The sequence below is a fragment of the Thermobia domestica genome, chromosome 7 (genome assembly GCF_964235325.1).
Source record: "Thermobia domestica chromosome 7, izTheDome1.hap1.1, whole genome shotgun sequence".
Lineage (NCBI taxonomy): Eukaryota > Metazoa > Arthropoda > Insecta > Zygentoma > Lepismatidae > Thermobia > Thermobia domestica.
Genome location: NC_137460.1, coordinates 252,357,332 through 252,384,715, shown reverse-complemented (window position 1 = coordinate 252,384,715; position 27,384 = coordinate 252,357,332). Strand labels below are relative to the sequence as shown.

Below are 27,384 nucleotides of genomic sequence, written 5' to 3'. Positions count from 1 at the left end.
TATCATGACTCCTGAATTTCACGTTAAGGGATTGTGGACAAGCATTTGCATCTTCGTCACCCTTAGGTCATTACTAATGCTTTTACGCTTGTGCTCAAAACATAGAATTTAAATTTCTTATAAACTGATGTAATGCCATTAGGAGAAATCAAAATTCTCTACTGGGTTTGTAATCTAACTATTACAGGATTTTTTTCTAAACAATGTTCCTCGAGTATTATTAGGAATGTGAAACACTTTAGTCATTATAGTTTTCATACGTTAAAAGTAAAAAGAGGCGTGTGAACATAAATGCTAAAACCTGAAACCGAAAAATGGAAGAAATATGTTTTCCATCACATTATAAGAGACAGGAAGCTCTACTGTTTCAAATGTTTTTTTTTTTTTTTTTTTTTTTAATATGTTGAGTGTCTACAATTAAGTGGCATTTTAACATGTTAAATTCATTGAAATGGGAATCATAAGGCCGTAAAAGGATTAAATTTGTACGTCAAAAATTATAATGTGACGAGTCTTTCTCGTTAGACAAAAAAGTTGCTCACTAACTTCTTACTTTTAAAAATCTGTTGCGTGCATCAGTGTTTTGGGAAATACAACATTCAAGAGGGAAAATATGAACAACCTGCATATTATATCTCACTACACAAAATTGACATCCAGCTAAACTGGTATTAGCTAAGGAAATGGGTGAACTGAGTGAAATTAAATTTTACAGTGATCCTAGCACCTGCATCTCAGCCACAAAACTTCTTTCCTTCGTTTCTACGTTACTGTCATTAGAATGAAGATCCTACGAGTAAGAAAAAGATTTAAATTTTAGGGGAAAATGAGAGGATCTGGCGAGTGGATTATGTTAGGGAGGTGAAATTCTCCTATAAAATCTTTACTCAATACTAGCGACCAAATGACCTACGCCCTACGAGATCAAAACGGGCAATTTCCGTAAATTTCTTAAAATATAAATTTACCATGATATAAAGTTAATATATAATATATAGATCTCCATCACTGCCTGATGTAGTTAAGTGATGATGATCACTTTAATATTCCACAAAAGAAAATAAGTGAAATTACTATATATATATACACTAAAAATTGTATATACATAAGAAAATATTTTCGAACTAATTATACCGTTCTAACGCAATAACACAAATAAAATAATTATAAATCAGAGCTATAGGTTACACATTATTATCATACAATACTCATATGAAATAAATTACTTACTACTCTTTCGTATTGTTACGATAAGAATAAGGCCGGATAGAAATAAGTCTGCCACACTTTTAGACTACTCAGCGTTTATTAACTTAAATTTACAAGTGTACCTTCCCCATCATACATTTAAAGTATCTTCTCAACTCTTCGGAATGGCAACAAGAAGAGTTGGTTTAGGATGGTACTGAGTTGCTTGTACTTAGGGTGGTTTAAGATCTTACTACCGTTTACAATAACTTGTCGCATAAGCATCGAGAAAATATGGCCTCTCAGATAAATGAGAGTTTTCAGCTCATATCTCTTTTATGTACTATAACATTGCTAGACAATTATTTCACATAGAATGTACTTTAACATATAATCCGCGTTCGTGACTTTTCTTACATGTCACATCTATTCAATTTTCGATTTAACAAATGATTTAAACTTAATATGAAAGTGCGTCTTTGACACTCGAACTTAACATTCAACTATTATAAATACAAATCACATTTCAATAGCTCTTTCACCAGTACTGGACATTAAACTTGTTACTTTCGTTTGAGTTAAATACAAACTAACTTTAGTCACATTAGAAAAAATTATATTTACCAGAGTTTCAGGATCACAAGAATCTACAATTTTGCTGTTTTGTTTTGCAGAATCCAATTCTTTTTCACGAAGGTGATTCTTAGCTAATTTGGAAAATATGTTTTTAGTATTTTTACTGCGTCTCCCTACTCTCATACGATCAACAGAATGTACGCTACAAGATTCTCTACTCGAAGAATCTATAAGTTCAAAAATTTTATCTGAGATCTTAATCTTCCATAACAAAGGACACTTATAGAGCATGAAGAATTTTCTGATCTTTTTATTTACAGCTGAGCTCAAACATGATTGCAAAAAAAAAAAAAAATCATTTTCTTTTATTTTATATTTTCCTTCTTCATTAGCGTTCTATTTTTGATTTCTTTTTCTCACCTTCTCATTCTTACCGTAGTCAGGCATTATGAGTTTATAGTCCCAATATACAGGTTTGTTTTCGTCAACTTTCATTTGTTACAATGGTAAAATGCTTCATAGAGAACAATTAGGTCTTGCGTTCAAGTGAAGACATGCAGGGCTGACACCTAAACTACTACAAACAGAATAATTCAGCAAAACTACAATTTGGGGTATGTATTACCTGACCATGATGTTAGTGCGGTTTTTCGTGGAGGGCGCTAGTGTTGTGTTTACATCTGTTTCTAGGTAAGCGCGGTGGGACAGGGGGACGGAGAGCGTCACTCTGCAGTGTATCCAACGATTTTCAAAAGTTGCAGTTTACATGTTATAAGTAGCCTAATCTGTTTCGCTTAATAAAGAACTCCATAAATTATATAGTTGTTATTGAATGCAGTAATGGTTATTCCTGCAGTAATACAGATGTATTGTGGATAATGGCATATGCATGGAAATTAAAATTTAAGAACAAGATAGCAAACAAGTGAATTTCTACCGTGTATTAAGCAGATTATATTTAAAAAATGATTACGTTTTATTTGATTTCTTTACAAAACAGTAGAAACCTGTAAACTCAGTAATAAGATGTTAATGACTAAAAGATTAATTATGGGTTGGTAGCTTAGATACTTGCGCAATATCTTGTAACTGTAAGTTTAAATCGTGTTAAGGCTCGCGATGCTTGTATTTTTTTTTAATGTAAATCTATCGATTGACAACTAAATTATTTTCTTGAGTTGTAGCCAAGAAAGAATTCCGACACGTTTCCTCTCGAGAACTGTGGAAGTTCTCTTCGTTGGTCTATTGGCTAGCGCATGTGTCTTTGTTGTACGTGGTTCTGTGAGAGCCCAACAATTAATTTTACAAGCTTTCACTTTTACTAATCATCTGTCTCCACTAGCATAAAGAGCATCACCATGGGACGTTAAACTAAACAAATTTCATTTCATTTTTTCGATGAATGTGAACCCTTTGGGGGAAAAGGAAGTGAAGAAGAAATTTTCCTTATTTTTAAAGGGCTACGGGATTGGATAGCTTGTCTTTCGGGATTGCCTTGTAAAACCTGATTACAAAGCATCTTTCTTTTAGGATTATAATCGTAATCCAGCCTTTTCGTAAATGTGAAATAAAAGTATCGATAAAACATCAGCGTATGGGTAACGTAAACATAAATATCATTGGTTCAATACACAATAAATTCACAACTTTTATTTATGAGTATAGACATTCCCTTTGAACTCCCTCTGAATTTCTTTCAGACCCTAGGTCTCTTGTGACAAAGAATTAATTCTACTATCTGTTTTCATACACAATATAATCTTGAAACTTGGGAGCCTAGTGTTGTCTTTGTGTCTGTAATACATAATCCTTTGTTGATTGACTTCAGAAGACTCAGTTTAGCCCGTGAGCATAAGTTGCATATAGTTCAAACATATCAGATGTACGGTCTTCTTTAACAAATACTGTGTGCACATATGAAATTCAAAGCCAAAGGCAATCAATCGTCTTTAAACAGTTGTATTTTTATTTCAAGTGTAAGTACTAAAATGTGCTACGTATAGCTCCAAAAGGGGACCCTTAAAAAAAACTGAACTTACGTACCTAACATTGGCACTCATCTTCTTCATGATTTGATGTAAGAAGTGGTCGCATGATTTCCGGCCAATTCTTTCATCGCCGGTATCTTTGAGCAATGAGATGGCAGTGGAAGACAAACTTTGTTCTCCTAACTTGATATTTTGAAAAACTTACGCAAGTGGTTTTGTTACTTAAACACATATCTATTCGCTCTAATCAATTTCAAAAGTACCATTAACTTTATAATAACATAATGAATGTAAGAGTTACCATGAAAATGTATTTTGTATTGCTTTTTTAATATGAAATTAATTTTTTTTCTGAATTTCACTGGAGCTATAAGAAATCAATTGTCAGGCTCCCCACTTTAAATTTTAATCGCTCCCCTACCGCCCCCAATGTAACATTGGGTTTATTTCTTTTAAATAAATTTTTAAAAATATGGTAGAAATACTGGATTTTTAAATTACCAAACCATGCTAAATAATGACAGGTTAGATATCAGAGAAAGTTATCTTTATCTACCATCTTAATTAGGGGCGGATCCAAATCTCCTTCGGAGGCGTTAGGTTATCAGTTTCTCTGTCACCAGTCTTTTGCAGCACATCCGAAAATGATCTCAATGCAAATTTGTTACTGAAGGTACTGTCAATCGATCGATCACATGGTCCAAATTGATAGCAATTTCGAAGACGTCTTATCTCAAAACTACACAATAGAACTTACTTTAAACAATGAAAGCACAGTTGCCAAAGTATAACTTTGATTCACAAAGATGAACTTCGAGGTTTTGTTAACAGATGAAGTAGGAATTGTTACACTCTAATGCTACGAAGTTCTCAGTGTTCCTTTGTACAACACTGAGGTTACTCTATTCGCAAGTTATTGCCAAATTAATATGGAGGGTGTATGTATTTTTTCTGCAGTCTCTTAAAATGTTCTGAAAATAACTTTCATAACTTTTGAAAATGTTTGTGTCTTAACTTGAACATATGCGTGATGTGGTTTATTATGAACAGGGCAAAAACAACTGTGATAGATTAATTACAAGTAAACCGGTTAGAAACACTGTTGTTTGTATTTTAGTTCCAAAATCGGCCGCCCGCACTCGTTCGCTGGTCACGATATACCTCTCCCAAGAAGTATGGCCTTAATTACGTAACAGTTTAAACAACCTTTTTGTTTTTCTATGAATTCGTTCCACAGTTGAGCTCTTCGGATGGTAAGGAGTTTTGAATTATAATACCATATTCTTCGATTATAGACTTAAATTTAGCTAGTATAAAATATCCACCATTGTCTACAACTACCATTGTCTATAGATTTCTGAATTTTCATGGTTACAAAGTAGTAATATTCTAAGCATCTTAAACACAAATGGTGGTGGCATTTCTCATGGGACACATCGTGTAATATCTACCAAATACACCTAAAATTGACAATTCAAATTTATTTCCATTACGAGAAGATGGGTAAGGGACTAATAAATCAATTGAACCTTGTCAATTACATTCTTTACGGCAACAATTTGCAGAGGTCTGGCTGGTGAAGTTTTAAAATCCGTAGGTTTACAAATAGTACAATCACGCAAATAGCTGCTAATATCTGTGCGCATAGACTTCAGTTACAGGAGTCGCTTATGAAACCTAGAATCTCTTCAAAACCAAAATGCTCTTGTTCAAGATAATTTAGAATTACATCATTCACAATTGATGGAGGGATACAAGTTTTCCAATGGTCAGGAAAATGGTAACTACGATTTAACAATAACATTTTCAGTTTTGTAAGATTCAGCAATGCTGCGATTTTTAACCTTAACATAAGGATCATTGGGGTTATCCAAATTTTTCATGGTATTTTCGTACTGTGGATGTTTTGTTTCTTAACTTGGTATCTTTGTTTCTGCAGACAAAATGACAAGTGGCAATGCGTCGCTAGCTTGATTATCATGTCCCTTGATATACAGAATTTGTATATCAAATTTCTGAATTTGTATACTCCAACGAGCAAGTCTAGAAATCCACTGTCTCGTTTCATGCAAATATACCAAAAAAGCTTATTTGTATAAACTTTTACATGTCTTCCATACAACAATTGAGTCCATCGTTTAAGAGCAACTACAACTAAAAGGCATTCACTTTCAATAACTGTGTAATTTGAGCAACAAGCGCAAAATATGCGTTTTAGTGAAAAATGAAATTAGGCGTAAATTTGGAGCATTTAGAATACATGTTATTATTTTCGTTTTAAAGCCGGATAAATGTTGAAGCCGGAGACGGATAATTTTAACCACTTCCGACTTGAACAGAGCTTTAACGAGAAAGATAGATCGTTTCCTAAGCTAGCTGACTCGACTGTACAAAAACATATTTCAATATCTCTTACCATTTTCGCTTTACGGAAGTCAGTACTGAAATCAGAAGAAATAGTAAGTTTGAAGCACTTGCGGTTCTGATATAGTGCTGTGAACAGTAGAGATACGTTAAAACGTTTAAGATGCTAGAGTGTTTGCACAAAATGCTTCTCACTATCTATGACTGTTTAGTTTTGTGGCGATAAACATTGAAACTAGTAATGGTTGATTCTTACAACCAGTAATGGTTCAAGGTTCATCTTTGAATTGAATTTGAATGCAGAATAGATTACAAGAAACTGCATCCTGAAAGATTTTATTAATCTTCTTCTAAGAAAATAAGTGTTAAAATTGGATGTAATAGTAAATTTGAACTACTTCCGTCTTTGACATTATCAAGAATAGTCATTACATATTGTATTGAGACGCACAATCGATTGCAGAAAACTGGTTCCGGTTATATGGTATCTTTCTTATTCTACGGCAATAAAAGTTAAACGATATATTGAAACCGGATGTAATAGTAAATTTGAACCATGTTCGTTTCTGGTAGAGTTCTGTGGGTAATCCGATATGAACAATTTAAACATTGAATTGGTTACAGAAATCCGCCTTTAGCTATCTGTTACTTTTCCGTTCTGTATGGATAATTGTTGAAACCGGAAATGGCTAATTAGAAATGCTTACGGTTTCAATTGAGAGTGGCGGAGGAGATGGACCTATTTTTGAGAAGCTTAATCAATTGTACAAAACCGTACCTCGATATCTCTTACTGTTTTTACTCTACAGAAATCAGTATTGAAATTATGTGTTTAGAAAATTTCAACAACTTCCGATTTTGGTAAAGTGCTGTGGCTTGTGATATATTCACTCCAGACCTTCAATCGGTTGCACAAAGTGTTTGTTAATGTCTGTTACGGATTCCGTCCTATGATAACAAATGTTAACACCAGAAATGGTTAATTTCAATCGCTCTGCTTTGAATACGGGTTAGCGGAAAATATACAAAGTTATCTTGCTCAGTTGCTCAGTTGATTGTAAAAACGCACCTCCATAACTCTTACCACGATTGCCATATAGAAATAGCTATTGAAATCTAAATTTATACTAAATTTTGCCATTTCCAGTTTTCGTAGAGCGTTGCCAAGTGTTATCTTATGTTTGACTCTCAATTGTTTGTTGAAAGAAGTCTTCTTCCTGTTATCGATCTCTAGTGATAAAAGTTCAAACCGAAGTGGCTAGTCTTAACCAGGTATGGTTTGAACAAGATTCTGATACAGAATATGTAGCCTATGCTTGAGATGTTTCATCCAATGCAAAAAGTCGCTTCATGCTACCTTTTACAGTGTTCATTCTTCAGAAACAAATTTTGAAACCAGAAGTACTAGTAATATGCAGGATAGTAATGGTATGTTGTTTTGAGACGCTCAATTCTTGGCATTAAACATCTTCTCCATCTCTGTCTCCGGAATAGTTCTATGGTAATAAACGTCGAAACAGTTATTGAAACTGGCAATAGTAGAGAATTCGAAAAACTGCCCATTTTGGCAGAGCGTTTTAGACAGTGATTATGTCTTGTGTATAAACAGAGGATCATTTGTAAATAATCACTTCTCGTTATCCGTTAACGTTTCGTTCTCTGGTTTTGTTAGTGAGGTCTGAAACTAATTGCTAGTCTGAAGAAATTTCCGATTGAGTATAGGGTTAAAGGGCGAAATTCAATCTATTAGAGGAACGCTGAAATATTAATAACAAGCAGCATCATTAAAGCGTTAACTGTTTATTCAATATGGAAATCACTTTCGAAACTGGATGGATTAGTAAATTTAAACTATCTTCGGTGTTGGTAAAGTACATTGGATAGTCAAGAAAGTTGTGTTAACACGCTGAGGAGTATTGGAAATAAATACTTCTCGCTATATTACAATATTCATTCTACAGCAATAAACGTTGAACTTGGAAATGGTTAGTTTAAATCAATTCAGATTTGAATAGAGAGTTATGTAAGAAGTTGGAAGCTATTCTTTAAAGGCTGAATCAATTGCAACAACACGTTTCTCAATATTTTTTTTAACCATTTTGCTCTGATACCTGTTCACAGACGGACGGAGGAGCAAATCCGTTCCAGAGGACTGCCGTCACTTACACACAGCCTAGTTCTAGTCTAAAAATCTGCCTTTGTACTTATGTACGTTATCAACAATAGCATACCATAGATATTTACATATATAGTTCAAAAAATTAGTCGTCACATTACGCCAGATTCGAAACCAGATTTGGTATGCATGTTCTAAAATGTAGTGTAAAAGTGTGTGTGTACAAATAAAACGCATACAATTTTAACTCAGATAATTTCTTTTATATCAGGATAAAAATCCATAGGTCATTTTTAAACAGGTGCTGACACATAATGAGTGGCCAAATGAGTGATTTGACAGAGCGAGTGTTTTGAGAAAACTGAGGCTTCAGCACCAACACTGAGTAACAGGTTTAGCTGCATAGCACACACTGGCAGTAACTTCCTGAGTAACGGAGAAACAAAGCATTGATGTAAAAAAAATGTGCTATGGCATCGCTCTATATTTTCTGCGAACACATCCTTACCTAATTACTGCTAATCCACGACTATTAAATTTGAAATAAATAATAAATATGAACACGTAGAAATCCATTTTGAAGAAAAGATACGAAAGTGTTATCATACATAACGAAATCTGATTTAACCTACCCTAATCCATGAACACATAATCTAAGATAACATACGAGAAATGCAGGAAAAGAAATATGAATATACATATAGCGACATGTTTAGAAAGACAAATGTTTCACTGATGTGACTTGAACCCGCGACCATTTATTCCAGACATCAACACTTTAGCCATCTGACCACCGAGTCAACCTTGCAAGTATTGGTTTGTCCATTTTATTTACTGTGCAAAAAGGCAAAATGAAATAAAGATGTCATAAATTAGTACGTAAAAATATCCGTAGTATACACGGCATAACACCACAAAGACCACATTCAGGACAAAGAAATAATCCACGCAGTCAAAAGAAAGAAAGCGAAGTGTGAAGATATTTGACCAAACCTAGCATCCACTAACCACTGGTCAATAAAATTTAAGATAATCCACAAGAAATGCAAATATATATATAGAAGACTGTAGTTTGAGAGTAAAACATAACTATCAGCCGATATTTGAACACGGGTTTTTTCATAGAATAACACGACAGCGTATCGTCGTATTTATATGAAAGTTTGCAATTAGCATTTTCGAAGTTCTATTTTCACTGCTCGTATATTACCTAACAAAGCTACGAGATGCCACTCACGCACGGATTGCTGGTTAGAACACCTCCTTCAAGAGCTAGGGCTGGCCCCATAGATTTATGAAATCACTTTTATAATCCTCCTTAAAGAACTAGTGTTCATATCGCAAATCTAGGAAACAAAACTTTAAATCCTCGATTTCTTCCTGTTCACCCCAACCATAGGTTGTTGGGCAACATGGACATTTTGAAACTTTTCACTCTCTTGGGAGATCAGATTTATATCTTGATAAGGTCTTTTCTTCGTAACTGTCTATATATTGAATCCTTGGTCTTCCTCTTTATGCTATTCCTGTTACTTTTCCTTATCCATTCGGAGTGACAAATAAGATAGCCAAGTCCGCTGATTCTTCTTTTTAATATTATTTTCATGATCTATCGTCCTTAATTAGCTTAATTTAGTCCTTATTCATTCCTTTTCCATTCGGTCGAGCATTGTAGGCCAATACCACATTTTAAATGCTTCCAGATCGGATATTTTAGCTTTTCTCAATACAAATCCTCGATTAGTTCCACATATATATCTGACTGCAACAGTAATTTGTGAAGATTGTGGATTAACTTTTACCTTATCTTGATCTACAGATCAAATACTCTTCTCTGAAGCCAAATGTCAACCTATAGACGTCTAAAGACCGCAAATCAAATTCAAACTTCAGTTGGAACCGGGGCAACTTTATGTCAGTGTGGAGTTTCATGACTTATTTAAACACACACCTTAGATTGTGCACCTACGGGGACAGCGTGTGAGTCTCATTCGAAATGTCCTGCGTTCGATTCAAAGTCTGGTATCTGAGTTTGTTTTTGAGGGAATTAAGCATTGTAAATTATGTTCTCTATTGGTACTAAAAGAGATTTATTCCACAAGGGTAGAGAAAACCCAAGACAGAAACATGTGGCAGGAGGGAAACATAAATTGTTTATGCTCATGACTTTAAATTTCGTTGTTCCGTCCATGCTTTCTCTGTCTCCGCATGACGAATATTATTATATTCATTTTCTTTGCATATATTTTCATTTCTTAGAGCTCAACGTGAATGCAATTTATATTTTCTACGTAGTGGTTCTCCAAGCGATGCTGAAATATTCATACTTTCTTGCTCCAATTGGAAAAATAACCTAGCATGTCATGTCTTGGGGCACGTAAGTATCGTCATGTACGTTGTCCAGCTATCAGACGTACACTGAAATAATTCAACTGAAGGACGGAAGCACTATTTCTTAGAAGGCCAACCTCCATAAACATTAGTGGTTGGCTGACTACAACAACTGATAAAAAATTGGGTTAAAAACTATTAGCGAATATTTCTGAAATATGTGGAAACATTCCGATTAGTAATATACCTAAACGCAATCATCGAATGGAAACGCATAACACGATAAAAATTAAGCAAAAAGCCCAAACAGGAATAATACAGTCGGGCAATTAAAATTAAAAAAGGGAAAAGAGAATAAAACAAAGAAAACACGGAAATTGTTAAAAATTATGGTTTCTTTAATTATTAAAATAAAAGATTAAATATCGAATATGAATAACCATGTTACTGCATGGTACATCAAACGCCGGAAGAAATCAGCGTTGGACCAGCCTAACGGCCCACGGCTTACGCTCCCTACAAGCAAAAGCTTTTGAGTCAAATATAGTGAAGTGTCACATGATCGTTTTTCTAAAGTTTGAATCGACAGAGATAAATTATGTATGTGTCTACTCTATTTTTGTTATGCACGGGACGTAAAACTCAAAGATTTCATTTCATTTTTTTCTATTTATGTGATTGCAATATATTCAATATTTAATTTGGATTTCAGGCCCAAATTTCTACATGTTTAGGTCTTTGGTTTTCTAGCGATATTCTGTACATTTGACGTTAGTACCACTGTTATCCCGAATGTGTAGGCTTTAATCAGAAATATTCGATGAAACAATTATTTTCAAACGTAAAATTTATAAAATGGCCTTCTGTCAATTTGGATGAATCAGTACGGTACCTCTTTCCATAAATTTCCAAGCCTGGTAGATTATTGTGGAATAGCTAATAATTCGCTGCATTCACTGCTTTTTGTTTTGGAAGATGAAGGTAAGAAGAATACTTTAGAAGTTGTATCGTTTAAGACCTGTAAAGAGTAGTTACCAACCTTAGCTTGCTTTCAAGTTTTGTGTGTTTATAAGATTCCTGACAGGAATGGTTTCATGGTGAAATTCAAGGTCAAAACATAATAGTGTCTGAAGAAAGGTAAAATCATACTGTCGTTTCATTAAGTTTGTGGTTTCAAGTTAGTTGAAGTTTGATTCGGCGCTTAAATACAGTACTATTGACGCTAATACAGTAACCATTTCTCCAGACATTCCTAACTGGGTACACACTATTCACTTCATTTCGTTTGCTTTTTTTAAAAAATGATTCCACTGGTGTCAGTTCGTTGGTTAAGGATTACACTAGGGAAGTAGTATACGAATCATATGATGCCATGTCATGATAGTTATTATTGCCACCGCGCGGACAGTTTTGATATTTCGTGACTTTTTACATCACACTGAGTTAAAATATACAGGAATTCTTTAACAAATTCTTCATTGCAATAACCACGAAATAAAAATCTCATTTAAATTATTTGACGATTCCCACAGTACTTGAATACAAAAATGAAAAAGCTATTTTGCATCCGTTAGTGGGCTCCAGTTCCGAAACAGCGTAGTTCATCACGGAGAAATTTCCTTTGGGTCATTTCACACCAGGTGCTGACAATAAGGTAACAGTGGTTTAGCAAAAGGAATGTCGTTGTAAGCCACGAGGTGCGTAAGAGATTGGGTTCCGCGCGGAGCGGTAGTTGTAGTGGTAGTGGGGAGTTGGACGTGCCGAAGACATCAGGAGGAGGTATGCGTTTCGCTGTGATCACCCACATAAACTGTTCCCACCTTCCGATAGTGCAAAAATCTTCTTTCAATAGAATGTAGCCGTGTGATTTGAATTGGCATCTCATGAAATCATAGGGAATAGAGAAGAGGAAAATTTCATATTGTGTGTTTCCAATGGTGTCCTTCACAAATTCAATCAGAATAAGACTAACTGGTTTTCGGAAACAAGAAAATCTTTATCACGAGTTGGTGTGTTTCGATGCAAGGCTGATTTTGGATTTAAAAGACGAACTACCCACAAAGGAAATGAACAAAATTTGTCAGCCCCACTGTAGATAAAGGGAAACTTACCGAAAAACTAAAATTATTTGTAGAATTTTGTACCAACACATCGCACGGAGATGCTGTGATAGGATAGTGAATAATTAAGTAGTGAATAGGATAGTGAATAATTAAGTAGTGAGTATGAAGAGGAAACATGGTTACACAATATTGAACCAGCTTTGTAGGAAATAAACATAAAGAAAGCTTGCAAGTCTTGCATCAAGTATACGTTCAAAATTATATATGATATCGCATGTATGCCTGATGTTATACATAGCTCTTTAAAGTGTACAAATTCCTCCATACGACCACTTATACACAAGTAAGTTGTGAACGAGCGTTTTCAAATTATAAAATCTAGATTAAGGGTGAATTTCGGTCAAGATAATCCTGAATCGTTTCTGTTAATGCAGTATGAAAGGGATATACTAAATAAAGTGAAAAAATGTGTCACAATTAACAAACTCTGTCAGGGATACTGCACAAATGAAAAGATTTCTGATAGGTAAGAATGTCTTTGTTTCTTGTCATGCAAACAGTTCAAAGTGACAAAAGTTAAAGGCTGAATATATATATATATATATATATATATATATATATATATATATATATATGTAAGTATGTATGTAGAATGTGACATTATATCAATAGTAATTAAGCTGTCTGAAACCAAAGTGAACTCTCATAACTGCATTCTCGAGCTGTCGACAAGTACGAGCAAAACTCAAAATGTCAGTTACTACAAAAATTGGTAATTGCCACATTTTTACATTACATTTTCATGTGAGTTTATCTACCACTGTTTCCAAAAGTACTAGTTTATCACAAATCATGAAAAACCACATAGTTCATTCTCCTTACTGATAGTTCGAAAGTGCATTTAGTGCACTGTTATCAGACAGCTCAATTGAGGCCCCCTTAATAAAAGGGGCCTACGTTATACATGATTTTTCCAATAAGGTTTATTTATATTCTGAGAAGTATTCTCCGCAGCACAATATGCAAACTATAGAGTAGACTGCGATGTGGTTCTTCTATAGAAGAACCACATCGCAGTCCACTCTAGGCTCTACCAATGAATGAGTTGCGTTGTGGTTCTCCTTTCAGTTTACATATTTCACTACGGAAAATCCATTTCCTGGGCATAGAAAAATTTACTCCAAATGTCAGTCACTGACCTTGACTTCTAAGGTCCGCTGTGTATGTATGATGTAGCTGGTTTATTAAATTTAACAGAATAATATTATGTGTTTTTGAAACTTTTATTTTGAGCGCTTACACGGTATGCAACGATAGTTTTGTAATAGGACTTTATATACTAAAGTTGATCAGCCAGTTAAACATAAAATGCGAATGTGTAATAATGCTCGAGATAGTACACCCTCCTAATGATTTCAGATCTGCGCCCACCACAGCTTCTCATTCTCATCCTTGTAAAAATGAGAACAGAATTGGTATTAGAGAAAAACTAATCAAGGGGGCGGGATAACATTAGAGATGCAATGGCTCGGAAAAAATCGCAGATGAAATTACTGCAGATTATCAGTGTGGATTTAGTCGAAATCGCCCAGATATTTACCATTCGACAAATATTCGAAAAGAAATGGGAATATATTACCCAGTACATCAAGTGTTTGTTGATTTTAGACAGGCTTAGAACTCAGTTAGGAGGGAAACATTGTACAAAATTCTTACAGAATTTGGAATACCGAAAAAGCTAGATTTATTAAGTGTTAAATGAATCCCAGAGTAAGGTTCGAGTAGAAAAATACGAGCTTCCACGTCGAGATTGGAAACAAATAAGGATATCGCCGTTACTATTCAGCTTTGTTCCGGACTACGCTATAAGAAAAATCAAAGATAGGAACAAGAACCTAGAGTTGGATGGTATTCACCAGGTTATGGTGTATGCTAATAATGTAAATCTGATAGAAGAACAATCAAAAGAAATGCAGAGGCCTTATTAAACGCTTGCACGGACATGAGTAAATACAGAGAAATCTAAATACAAGGAAATTCAGAAGGATCGTAATACGGCAAATTATGAAAGCGTTAAAATATTAATTAATACTTTCGACACAGTGGAAACTTTCAAATATCTTGGACCAGTATTAAGAGACCAAAATCATACCCACAAAGAAATTAAATGTCGACTGATATCAGGAAATTCTTGTTATTATTGAGTTCAAAATCTTTTGTCGTCGTGAATTCTGTCAAGGAATTTAAAGCTTAAAATATAAAAAAATGATAATCATGCCTGTTATGCTTTATGGTTGTGAAATATGGTCGCTTATGTTGAGGGAAGAATGCAGACTCAACTTATTTGAGAATAAAATTCTGAGACGAATATTTGAACCCAAGAGGAATGGGGAAGGCGGAAACTTCATAAGGAGGAACTACATAATTTATACGGTTTACCAAACATCGTTAGATTCATCAACTCTAGGAGGCTCAGGTGGGCACTACATGAAGCCAGAATGGAAGAAAGTAGGAACGGTTTCAATGTTTTAACTGGAAATCCAATCGGGAAACGTCCATTAGGAAAGCCTAGGAGCAGGTGGGAAAACAATATTAAGATGGATCTACCAGAAATAGAAATACAGATTAGAAACTGGATTAAATTGGATGAGGACAGAAGTCAATGAAGAACTTTTGTGGCCATAGAGAAGGAGAGAGAATAAATTTAAGTTCTGCACAACAAACATGAGTGAGTGGTTAGCTTTCGCGCTTCTGTCGTGAAGTCCGGGATTCCATCCCGCATTCGACCATTTTGACAAAAGTTTTTCTTAAATACATCTGTGAATGTAGAGATATTGCATGTACTGTGAGTCCTGGCCGACTTCCTTTCTAATCGTTTTTAAATCTTTTTATTACTAATTACCAGCAGTGACGGATTTCCGAAAAGGCTTAGCCTGGGGATGTCTTTCGGATTGAAGCCTCTACCCCGAAATTACGGAATTTATAAAACAAACTAAATATTAATTTTGCATTTACTCATAAACATCAAGCTGTCCTCAAATAAAAAATTAGGATTTTTTAGAAAAAAATTGAGCATTAATAAGAAAAGCACCTGCCAAAATAGTTTTCTAAATTCACCACTGATTTTCAGTATGAAATGGTCTTCAAGGTTGTATCTGGAAGATTATAGCTGAATATACAAACGAAACGAAATAATTGTTATGCCTGTACTCATAAACTTAAGCTCCTCTTAAATAAAAGTTAGTAATTTTTAGAAAAAAACAAACATTATTCAGAAGAACCCCTCCCAAACATTTTCCTAAATCCGATACTGATTATTTCTATCAAATGGTATTCAAGGTTGTGTCCGGGAATATTATTGTTAAATCATTGCACAGCTACAATATAACGAAAATGTGGAAATACGCTCTGACAGATATATTGAAAAACAATTTTAATTATGTGCTAGAAGCTAAAGTACTAAGCTCTAAGAAGTAAAACACGGATGACTGAAAAGAAATGATCTAGACAAGAAAAAAATATCGATAATTCAGAAGTTAAAATAAAGTTAAATAGCTTCTAAAATTGCCCTCAAATACTACGTACTTTATGTTCACTTTAATTCATAAACCAAGTACTCCATCCATCATGATTGTGAATCCCAGAGCGAAATATGGTATTTCGGTCATGGAATCTTATTTAACTGGAGTATACTATACGAAAGCTATTTAAACAGAAAAATCATGAAAATGAAAAAAGCCAAAATTTCCAAAATTCTCGTTTTTTTCCCAAAAGAGCCGCCTTTTTATGTGCAAAGAGCCATCGATTCAAAAAAGCCGGCTTTTTTTTTTTTTTTTTTTTGCATCTCTAGTAACATCATATGGTAAAATATAAAATTAAATGTTTCAGAATTTAGCTAAACATGTAGCCAAGAATATGTCAAGAAAGGAAAACACAAAGAAAACCAGATTAAAAGAACACTAGGGTTACATTCTATGCTGGAAAGGGTCACATGAGCTTAAAGCGGAATCCAAACCGTTTCTCGGGTTACATCCGAGAGAAATTGTTTTCCTCTAGAACCCGGAACTGGGACTAATTGGTCAAAATATGATACGCCTGCCGACTTCTAACAAAGAGCGCCTGATAAAAATACTTTGTTCTGATCTTTTCATACTTGTTAATATAATTGTCAAGTGTTATTTCAGAAGGACAAAAAGATAAACAATAGCACACGTGAAACATTATACAGAGTTACATATGGACAATTTCAAAGTACTGCAGAGTACAGAACAACTAATTTAGTCCAACTTACTTCACTACGACTTATATTAGTCCAAATTAAAGAAATACAATGACTTAATTTGCATATCAGTGATAAAAGTGAATTGAGTGCACTTTAGCTGTGACACATTTATACATAAATAGATACCAAAGACACTTATGTTTTCAAAAAATTCATATCGACGGATTTGTATTCTCCCCCCCCCCCAAAAAAAAAGGTCGGCATTTCAATGTACTTTATCAATAGTAAACATTATTAAAACGATACAATATTCACCAAATGGTTCCCTCTCATCATTTGTAAATTAGTATTTTACTACTTTTGGCTATTGTCTAGCATTGGGGGGCCAGCTTTTGCACCTACTTTTTCGCGATATTCTATTCCGATGAGGATATTTTAGGGTTTAGTACATTAAATTACGTTACCAGCATTAAATTCAAACAGCATTGCAGAGCGAACTTTAGCGAATGAAGGCGGGTTAGAGCCCCGCATGGAACGTTGTTTTCTATCTTCTTTACCAACAATTCATTTTCTTTTCTCACATCACTTCCACTTATCTTTACGGTTTGTACAGCGGGGGACACTTCTAAATGGTACACTTTAGCGGTAAATCTCCATATGGCTGTACCATTTAGAAGTGTCCCCTGCTGTACAAATCCCCTACTGCCATAAAAAAATGTGTTAGATTCTTTCTTGACTACATGAATACCACTATCAACTCCTTTCTTCCGTAAATCATCATACTTGGTGCTAGCTTTGGCCTCCCAATACTAAACAATTACCTTACTTTTTAGTGCAAATGGAAATTGAGCCTAAAAAAAGTGTTATAAGTTATATAATGTACAGTCAAAGAATTTTAAATTTTTAACCTTCAAATACGTGAAAACCTAGAAGTAAATCATAATATAATTGTTTCGTCTCGGTGTACAAAAACCCTTCTCGGTATACAAAAGTCCGTCTCGGTCTCGGTACCATCGCTAGCTTAAAAAAACTGGTTTAAACCAAAAAACGAAAAATGTTCGTAAATGTATGTTCGTAATAGTGATGGGCAGTGGGAATATTTCCGGTGGGAAGGAATTTAAAAAATGGGAATATTCCCGGGTTTTTACCCTGGCCTATAAATTTCCGGGAAGGAATTTATTTTCATTTGTTTACTTTATTTTAAAAAATTATAAGAACCATATAACGAATTCATTTATTTTAATATATTAGCATTTACTTCTAGGTTTTCAAGAATTTGGAGGTTAAAAAATTTAAAATTCTTTGACTGTACATTATATAGCTAATAACACGATTTTTTAGGTTCAATTTTCATTTGCACTAAAAAGTAATGTAATTGTTTAGTATTGGGGGAGCAAAAGTAGCAAAAAGTAAGGTGATTTACGGAAGAAATGAGTTGATAGTGGTATTCAAGAAAGTATCGAACACAATTTTTTTAAGACAGTAGGATTTGTACAAACCGTAAAGGTAAGTGAAAGTCATGTGAAAAAAGAAAGTGAATTGTTGATAACAAAGATAGAAAACAACGTATCATGCGGGGCTATAACCTGCCTTTACTCGCTAACGCTCACTCTGCAATGCTGCCAGAATTTAATGCTGGTAACGTAATTTAACGTATTAAACCACAAAATAACCGCATCGGAATAGAATATCGCGAAAAGGTAGGTGCAAAAGCTGGTCCCCCAATGCTAAACAATAACCAAAAGTAGCAAAATACTAATTTACAAATGATGAAAAGGAAACATGTGGTAATGTAGAATTATGTGGAAATAGAAATGAAGTACTATTAATAAACTCTGAGCCACCGTTAGTAATATACGTCGGTCTGTCTCCTCTCTCTGGTTAGAATTTCTGAAGAGGTACTCGGACATCTCTTACATGTTAATTAACGCATAAAATTTCGACAAATGGGCAGGAAGAAAAGTCTTGTGTGGCAATGTTACATGCAAAATTAAAAAGATAAGAAACTATCTTGCAAATACTCTGAACATACATATTTGCGTAAATTTTGACAAAATTGTTTGTAACATTTCAAATTTTAATATGTTTATAGTATCAGTAGTACAGTCAAGTTTAGAAAACCCACTTACTTGTAAATTTAAACTTTTTAGTGGTAAAAAGGTGTGGACTTGCTATACCATTGTTGACACATATTTACTTTCATGGGACATATTATAAATAAATATCCATTTAAGCACACTCTCTAAATATAACATAAGATTAATAAAATAACATAATATCTTTCAGAATATACATTTTAAAGATTCCTCTGGGGACAACGGTAATAACAAACTGTGATATAAAAACGAATTTTTCTTTTGGAATCATAATATAATAATAGAATGCAATATTGCTTGTGATTGTACATAAGTTCTCGAAAAACTCCCATTTTTGGAAATCTTTCCGGGAATATTCATGAAAAATACCTTCCCCGGAATTTACCTATCACTACTTCGTGAAATCTTCATGAAGATAAATTTGTGGGTTATCACGTTTCACTCGCGTATATGGTTCGTACTATAATCAGAAGTAAATTCCCCATTCTTTACTCAAAGAGATTAATCTACAAAAATAATTTCTTTTCTTTATATAAGTTTATGAATGTCTCTTTTGTGATTTTTTAATAATTCGTTATTATTTTTATGGGGTTGAGTTTAGAGTTACCCCTCCGCTTTTATAAAAATCAGGAAAATTTACAGGAGAAATGAGGTAAGAAATGATAATATGAACTTTTTGTTTGATTTTTAGGAATGTGAGTTCGGCAGGAGAGTTACGTTTAATGCGAGAAAAGATATGTGGAAGTTAGCACTATTTGCCGGATGCGGAAGCATTCGCTGAAGGTTTCAGTAACATGGTAGTTGTAAAATATGGCGAATATGGCGACAGGTGTAACGGATGCGCAAACATAATGAAGAAAACCTTTTAAATTTTTGTGAAGCCCACGGAGTACTGAAGTTACGTGAAAAGTAAAAATTTTTAATACTTTAAGCATTGTTTTTTGTATGTTGCGAAGTCCAAAGGCACCTTCAGACTGGAGAGGCAACTCTAAACTTAAGCCTTTTTATGCAATAGCAATCAAAGAGAATTCTAAATATTGTATCGTTTTAATAATGTTCACTATTGATAAAGTACATCGAAATGCCGACCTTTCTTTTAGGGGGAGGAATACAAACTCCTCGAGAGGAATTTCTTGAAATCATAAATATCTTTGGTATCTATTTATGGATAAATGTGTCCGAGCCAAAGTGAACTCAATTCACTTTTATCACTGATATACAAATAAGGTAATTGTATTTTTTTTGACTTGGACTAATATCAATCGTGGTGATCTAACTTGGACTAAATTAGTTTTTCTCTACTATACAGTACTTTGAAGTTGTCCATATGTAACTCTGTATAATGCTTCACGTCTTCTATTGTTTTATCTTTTTGTCCTTCTGAAATGACACTTGACAATTACATTAACAATATATGAAGATCAGAATAAAGAATTTTTATCAGGCGTCCTTTGTGAGAAGTCGGAAGGCGTATCACATTTTGAATAAGTAGTCCCAGTTCCGAGTTCTAGTGGAAGACAATTTCTCTCGGATATAACCCGAGAAGCGGTTTGGATTTAGCTTTAAACTCATGTGACCCCTTCAAACATAATCTGGTTGTTGCATAATAACACCAAAGCGAAACAAACTGATTTCTGTCCATATGTGATAAAATACCTAGAGCAAATGATTTAATCCAAAAACCCTGGTTTAAACAAACAAAAAAAAATAACCAAACAAATTACGCTTTTTTGCTGTTTTTCAATAAATCAATGCAAGCAATGAAAGCATTTCTAGTCCACGAACTTTAGCATTTTTCTTCGAAAAAATTAGAAGCCAAGGTTTTGATTCACAAAAACGTTCATTAGGTCATTCTAAATGATATATCGAAAGTCCCTGACTTTCTGATGTACGCTTACCCTTCTCTCAGGGGGTTGAAGTGGGGGAGGAAAACGCAATTTAAGATACAATCAAATTCAGCTTATTTGCATGTTAACCTAAATATTCCGAATAAAAAAAAAATTTACCGGGAAGGCTTAGCACATTTGCTCGTAGATGTTTCACAGGAAACCTCAAAGAATATCGGGTCGGGTTTCAGAAATATGACGTCATCAAAATGGCCAACACCAGAATTTGTAGTGTTTTGTGAGAATGGTTATAACTTCCCGCACAATAGTGGTAAAACCGTCGTTTTTGTTTCAGATTGAAGATGAATAATTATCAAATGTACGGAATGAAACGTGCTTCTGTATCGTTAATTTCTTTCGAGATACAATAACAAAAAGAAACTAGTTTTTGAGTTACTGGTTTTAGGTGTAAATGCAAATAACTCAGTAATCAGAAAATATTTCAAAATATATCTTTAAACAATTGTTGTAGGGCATTACAAAGCCTTTCCAACGGTACCTGTACCTGCATTTTTTTGTATTTTGAAATGTAAGGAAGGTATGTTTTTTTTTTTTCATTTAATTGACTGACTCTTTTAAAGACAATATAAAACTACTTTAAAAAAAATTAAAAAATGGATATAAGATTCAATATCGCATTAGAATCCGTAAGTCACACACACCCCAAACAGAGATACAAAAATGAGGATTTACAACGCGATAGATTCTTATTGTTTGTAGAATGAGAAATGTAAAATTCAGAGTAATAATGAATAAGAAATGTAAACTATTCAACTTACCTGAAATGGTTTAATTGTTGAGTTCCTTTGCTGATTGATAAATAATAATTGTAATTATAGCAGGTCCACCTGGTTTGTCATCTCTATTTCTTCGGAATCCATGAATATTTCACGTTCAGAGGTTCCTTCCGTTGGAGTGACATTCAAACAGGATTGACCGTAACAATTTGCACAAGCAAGAGAGCAGAACAGACCCAGCTTTCGACATCCACACACATTGCCGCATCCTTTAAATCATGAACAGAAAATCATTTTAAAGGGACGGTAGAGCAGGTGGCTGCGTTGATCGAATTGGTACTAACAAATTGTCTTTCATAACCCAAACCTAATCCTCAGGATTTAGTTGATTTCCAAGCCATGTTTGTACGTGGTAATAAACCCGAAACAAATGTTGTGTTCCAGCTGAAGTCGGTGGTATGGCTTTTAAATCGACAGACTTATTTCTCTTCATGGATATGGTGAAATAATGGTAACGGTAATCATTTAGTGAAATGTCATTTGCAGATGTGCCGTATAAACAGCCCAAAAAAACTGTATGCCATTTTGAGTTATTTCTGGATGGAAAACATTACTTTGATTAAAAATTTCTACATGTTTTAAATCTTGACGTTTTTGCAATAATTTCAAACAAGCTGATTTCCCCTTCTGAAAAATGGCAGATGTTCCATCAAAGCTTAAAAAAGCATGTAGAAATAAAATGTAGAAAGCATGTAGAAACACACCTTCTAAACTTCTTGATGAGTAAATCTTCTGCTCTGTCTTTCGTTTTCCTGCCTTCAAGAAAAAAAAATTTAAATTCGGCGGATATCCAGCTGTCATGATTATTAACAAATGAATATCCTCATCAACAATAACTGTAGAATTAGAATTAATTTTTGATATCGTGAGTGCGGTTTCTACAATGAGGACATCAGCAACATTCTCTCCTTGTTTGACATCATTATTGACAGCCTTGAATTTATCAGTGAGCAAACCAATCAGCCTACTTTTGTTGTTTGCATTGGCGAGAAAGTTTTCTTGGCTCATAGTCAAAGCCATGTTTCCATCAAATATAATTGTTTTTGATGCTGCTTTCGAGCACCGTCGAAGTTGCTCTATGCCTTTTACATTTTTCTGAGGATTACCATATCCATCAAATACGATGACAGTGTTTTCACCGAAGTGTTTTTCCACATATGCCACATATTTATCACAAACATCCGTGAAAGAATCGTTTTGACGCCACAGCACTCGATGAAGAAGGAACGACGTAGTATGCGTATCCGAGATCAGGATGAACATTGGTCGGGTTGAAGATGTTGAATAAGGGTGATTCCTTCGTTTTTCTCATTCGAGTGGCATCAAAAAGAGTAACTGGGTAAGGATCCAGTTCGAAATTTAAACATGCTCGAAGCTCATCATCTGATCTTTTGATTATGCAGAGTCGTTGAAACAACAGCAATGGATAGACAGGCACACTAACATCATGTACCGTAACGTGACTGTTCACTGTTTGAAGGGAAAGAACCCTATCACTACGAGAATATTTTCTGTCATGAAAATTGTTACCAACTTTTCTTTCCATCATGGTTGCTCCAGTGTTCAATGCATCGTAGCAGTTTATCTTCTCCACATTACCTGTAACCACTGTTGCTATAGACATGATCACTTGTACATTTGGGAAAGGGTGTGGGCACTGAAACACTCTGAAACTTTCCTAACATCATCTTGGTCTCGTTTCATTCGAGATTTTCGTGCATCTATGTGCTGTTCTCCACTTGCAAACTTAATACCACAAAAGTTTTCTAGTCCTTCAGAAATGTTACCCAGACCTAACAAAACAACAAAAAACTTAGTTAAAACATTCTCTTTTGTACTTCTTCCATGCACAAAACCTCCTCATATCTTTGAAGACTTCATGAGTGACTGTTCTATTTCCATATCAGTTGGAGTTCCACTAAAAAATTTGTCTGATCGCTTAACAGTGAAAAAGTCTGCAGTAAATTTTCTATACATTTCTCCATCCATTATGTTCTCCAACTTTACCATGTCTTGTACAAAAAAGTTGGCACTTTTAGCGTACAAAAAATGTCCTGCGCCGTGGAAATACGGAATCATCCTCTTCACTGCAGACAAATATGCCTTCCAGTCACCCATCCTCTCTGCCCCAATAAGCTCTACGGATTAACACCATATCTAAATACTGGTCCCATAATTGTGCATGTTCTACAACCTTTATTTGAAGATATATTTTGAAATATTTTATAATTACTGAGTTATTTGCATTTACACTTAAACGAGGTATTCAAAAACTAGTTCCTTTGTTATTGTATCTCGAAGGAATTAACAATACAGACAGCACGTTTCTTTCCGTACATTTGGTACTTTGTTATCTTCAATCTGATACAAAAACGACGGTTTTACCACTATTCTGGGGGAAGTTATAATCACTCCCACAAAAAACTACAAATTCTGGTGTCGGCCATTTTGATGACGTCATATTTCCGAAACCCGACCCGATATTCTTTGGGACTTCCTGTGAAACATTTACGAGCAAATGCGCTAAGCGTTCCCGGTAAATTTTGCTTTTTAATTCGGAATATTTAGGTTAACATGCAAATAAGCTGAATTTGATTGTATTTTAAATTGCGTTTTCCTCCCCCACTTCCACCCTCGAAAAAAGGGGAAGCGTACATCAGAAAGTCGGGGACTTTTGATATGTCATTTATAATCACCAAATGAACGATTTGTGAAGAAAAACCTTGCTTCTAATTTTTCAGAAGAAACACCCATTTTATGACTAAAGTTCCTGGACTATTCAGGAAGTTACCTATAAACTATTAAGGAACGTATAAATACATATTCAACACGTAACATATGTAAGTCTACGCTATATACAGTGTATTGCTCTATCCTCGAGTACGTATAAGCTTATATTTACCATCGGTTACCCGCTTTATCCTATCCGACACATCCATTTGCTTCCAGTTGGGCCAACATCCTGCACCCTTCTCTAAGTTACATAGCAACATTTTTCTTTTACCGGCCATCTAGCGCATTTCGCTTCTACAATAATCCTTGTATCGTGTACGTACTCTAAGCACATAAAGTGAACCTGTATCGAGAAATGGAAGTCCATACCCTAAAAATGATTGCTGAAAATATACACAACGGCGACTTCCTTAAAAAGAATGAGTATGAAATGAATTTATGTATGGACCTGTACAATTACTGAACACCCATTGATGGTTAGAATTCTTTTTTTATTTTGTATTTTGTTAATGTCTCTCGAAGCGCTCCGGAATAGCGAGGCTAGAACAATTTGAGCTACATCCTGAGTAAAACCACAAACGTCCATAATTTTTGCTCCAGTATAACAGAGTTCACGTTTAAATTTTCAAAATTTTGGGATAAATTGCATTCTCCCAATTTTTTCTTTGCAAAAGCCTCTATATAAATAAAACATTACCGTGGAGCACCCATATTGTAAATATATACAAAAATCGGTGAGAACTGTGTAATCAATAATAAAGTAATCATTATTTCATCAAGATATGAACTACTTCAGATATGTATGGATGTTATCGATATTATTATAATCATTATTATTTGGTATACGCCACAGCTAGTCTATATGTGCCACTCCGTTTCCAAATTGAAGATTATTAATTTACATATCCCATACCTAAATATTTATCTTGAAGTATTGGTTTTAATCTATAAACTTTCCGAACCATATTATCAATCTGAGCCAATTACCTTATGAAAAATTGAACATTACCTTTCTTGGCGAACTGAATTTGAAGTACTTGCTGTTAATTGTTGGGAGTCCTTAGAGTTCGATGCGCAAGTCTCTAGAACCACTATTTCTCTTAGCGTTTCTACATTACTTTCAAATGCAGGATGATCTTTTACTGCAGATTCTGATTTCACCATACCAACGTTTAGTTTTGCATCCAAAGAAAACATAGCTGCATCCTTCTCCATTGTTTGCTCTCCTTCCGTTGTAGATAATATTAATTCTTTGTTGTCAGTCATCAGTTCGTATGTCCACCCTTTCCCCTCGAGTGGATCTTCCTGAGGTACCGTTAAGTCATAATCAATTTCTTCTTTGCACATCAATTCCAATTTAACAGACGCCAGGCCAGCCATTACGACTTTAAATTTAATAACAATTTGACCCTGTTCTTATACTTCCCTTATATTTTATGCTGCCAGTGTTATTAACACTGTGTTAATGAAATGATTTACAAGAACGTTCACAGAAGCAACTTTATACTTCCAAACAAACAAACGATCAGGTTTAAATAACGTACTTTATATAATTGATTTTTGAAAACAATATTTCTTCTTTTTCCTCTCCAGTCTAATGCTTCAGGTAACAAAGACAATTGGGTAGTTATTAAAAGGATTAATCGTATAATAAATTAATAAAAGCGTATTACATAACAAAGCATTTTAACGAATAGAGTAGATGTGTAGGATGAGGTTTTTACCAACTCCCACACAGTGACCAGTGTTGCCAACAGAAATTTATTTTTCCAGCTAAATTTTGAGTTAAAAACAACTAAAAACAGCATCAAAAGAACTAGAAAATTACGTAAAACACTTTTTCTTACCTAAATACACAATATCATAACTTTAAATACACAAACTGGCAAAGCAACTCTTACACAGTGGTCCAATGTTCCACCTCACCACTGGCGAAAATTCAGGGGTAATGAGAGAGGCATGTATCCTCGAATCTCGGATCTGAGGGGATTGTAACACCAATAATCTGATTTGAAATGTATCTTTTGGAGAGAAATGTGATGATTTGAGTCCGATTGCCACAAAGAAAAGTGATGAAATTGATGTCCCCCAGAATAAGCCTCAAATCTACCCGCCTCTCAATTTTGAAGACAACTCTGGTTCCCCGATCCTCCAACAGCTTTGTTCTTTAACTTCATAAATATTTTGAATATTACTTAAAAAAAAAGATTATGGGAACGGTCGTAACCCCCCCTCACATGTTGAAGACAAATTTGCAGCACTGGACCCCAGTGCACCCCAGAGATGTGCGTCTACGCGTAAAAAACGATAGTTTACGTTTACGTGTCAACTATGCGTAGACAATGTAAACAACGTAGACTATGTAGAATATGTCAACAACACGTAATTTAATATGGCATCGTGGACAATAAAGGAGCTTTATTTTGTCGTTACAGAGACGGATTCCTACGTACTTACTCAGCCATGCAATATAAAAGCCCAATGCAAAAGAGGAAATCCTGAAGGGAAGACCCCGATTTCTATTAATTTATTCAAACAGGAGAAAATAATACTTTCTTTTTAAGGTGAACACGGAAATTCATTCTCAATCAACAAATATTTTTCTCTTTTCTCGAAATAAGAAAGGCAGGAGGTTAATCTTTCGTTTACTTGCAATAGAGATGTAGATTTAAAAGAAGAATGCAGATCTGCAAGAAACAGTATATCTAGCAACGCTGACGATGACTAAAATAGGAGATTCAATCTTTTCTTTGTGTTCCTCCCCCTAGCCAACGCTCTTCAGTCACAAGATCTAGGTACTAAGATAAGCCAACTCCAAAACAGAAAAAAAAACAGGTAGACTAGAATTTTAATTTGTTAAAATTTATGTTACTAATTCAAAATAATTCTCTCAAGGGAAATATAGACAGAAGTAATTACACAATTTCTTAACATAAAAAGAACTAGAACTCAACTAAATAGGATTTTTTAAAAAGTAGATTTTCAACTAGGAACTAGACAACTATTTTTACAACTAAATAGCCT

The 27,384-nt window shown here is 34.4% G+C and overlaps 1 protein-coding gene across 1 annotated transcript in view; it reads right to left on the bottom strand.

Moving 5' to 3' along the window:
- Positions 1-26,088, bottom strand: part of LOC145690818 (uncharacterized) — a 44,585-nt gene extending 18,497 nt beyond the window's left edge. The window contains exon 1 of the mRNA XM_081766120.1: positions 25,370-26,088. Within this exon, the coding sequence (XP_081622246.1) occupies positions 25,370-25,740 (371 nt within the window). The 5' untranslated portion in view covers positions 25,741-26,088. The remainder of the gene's footprint in view (positions 1-25,369) is intronic.
- Between the last annotated feature and the right edge of the window lie 1,296 nt (positions 26,089-27,384).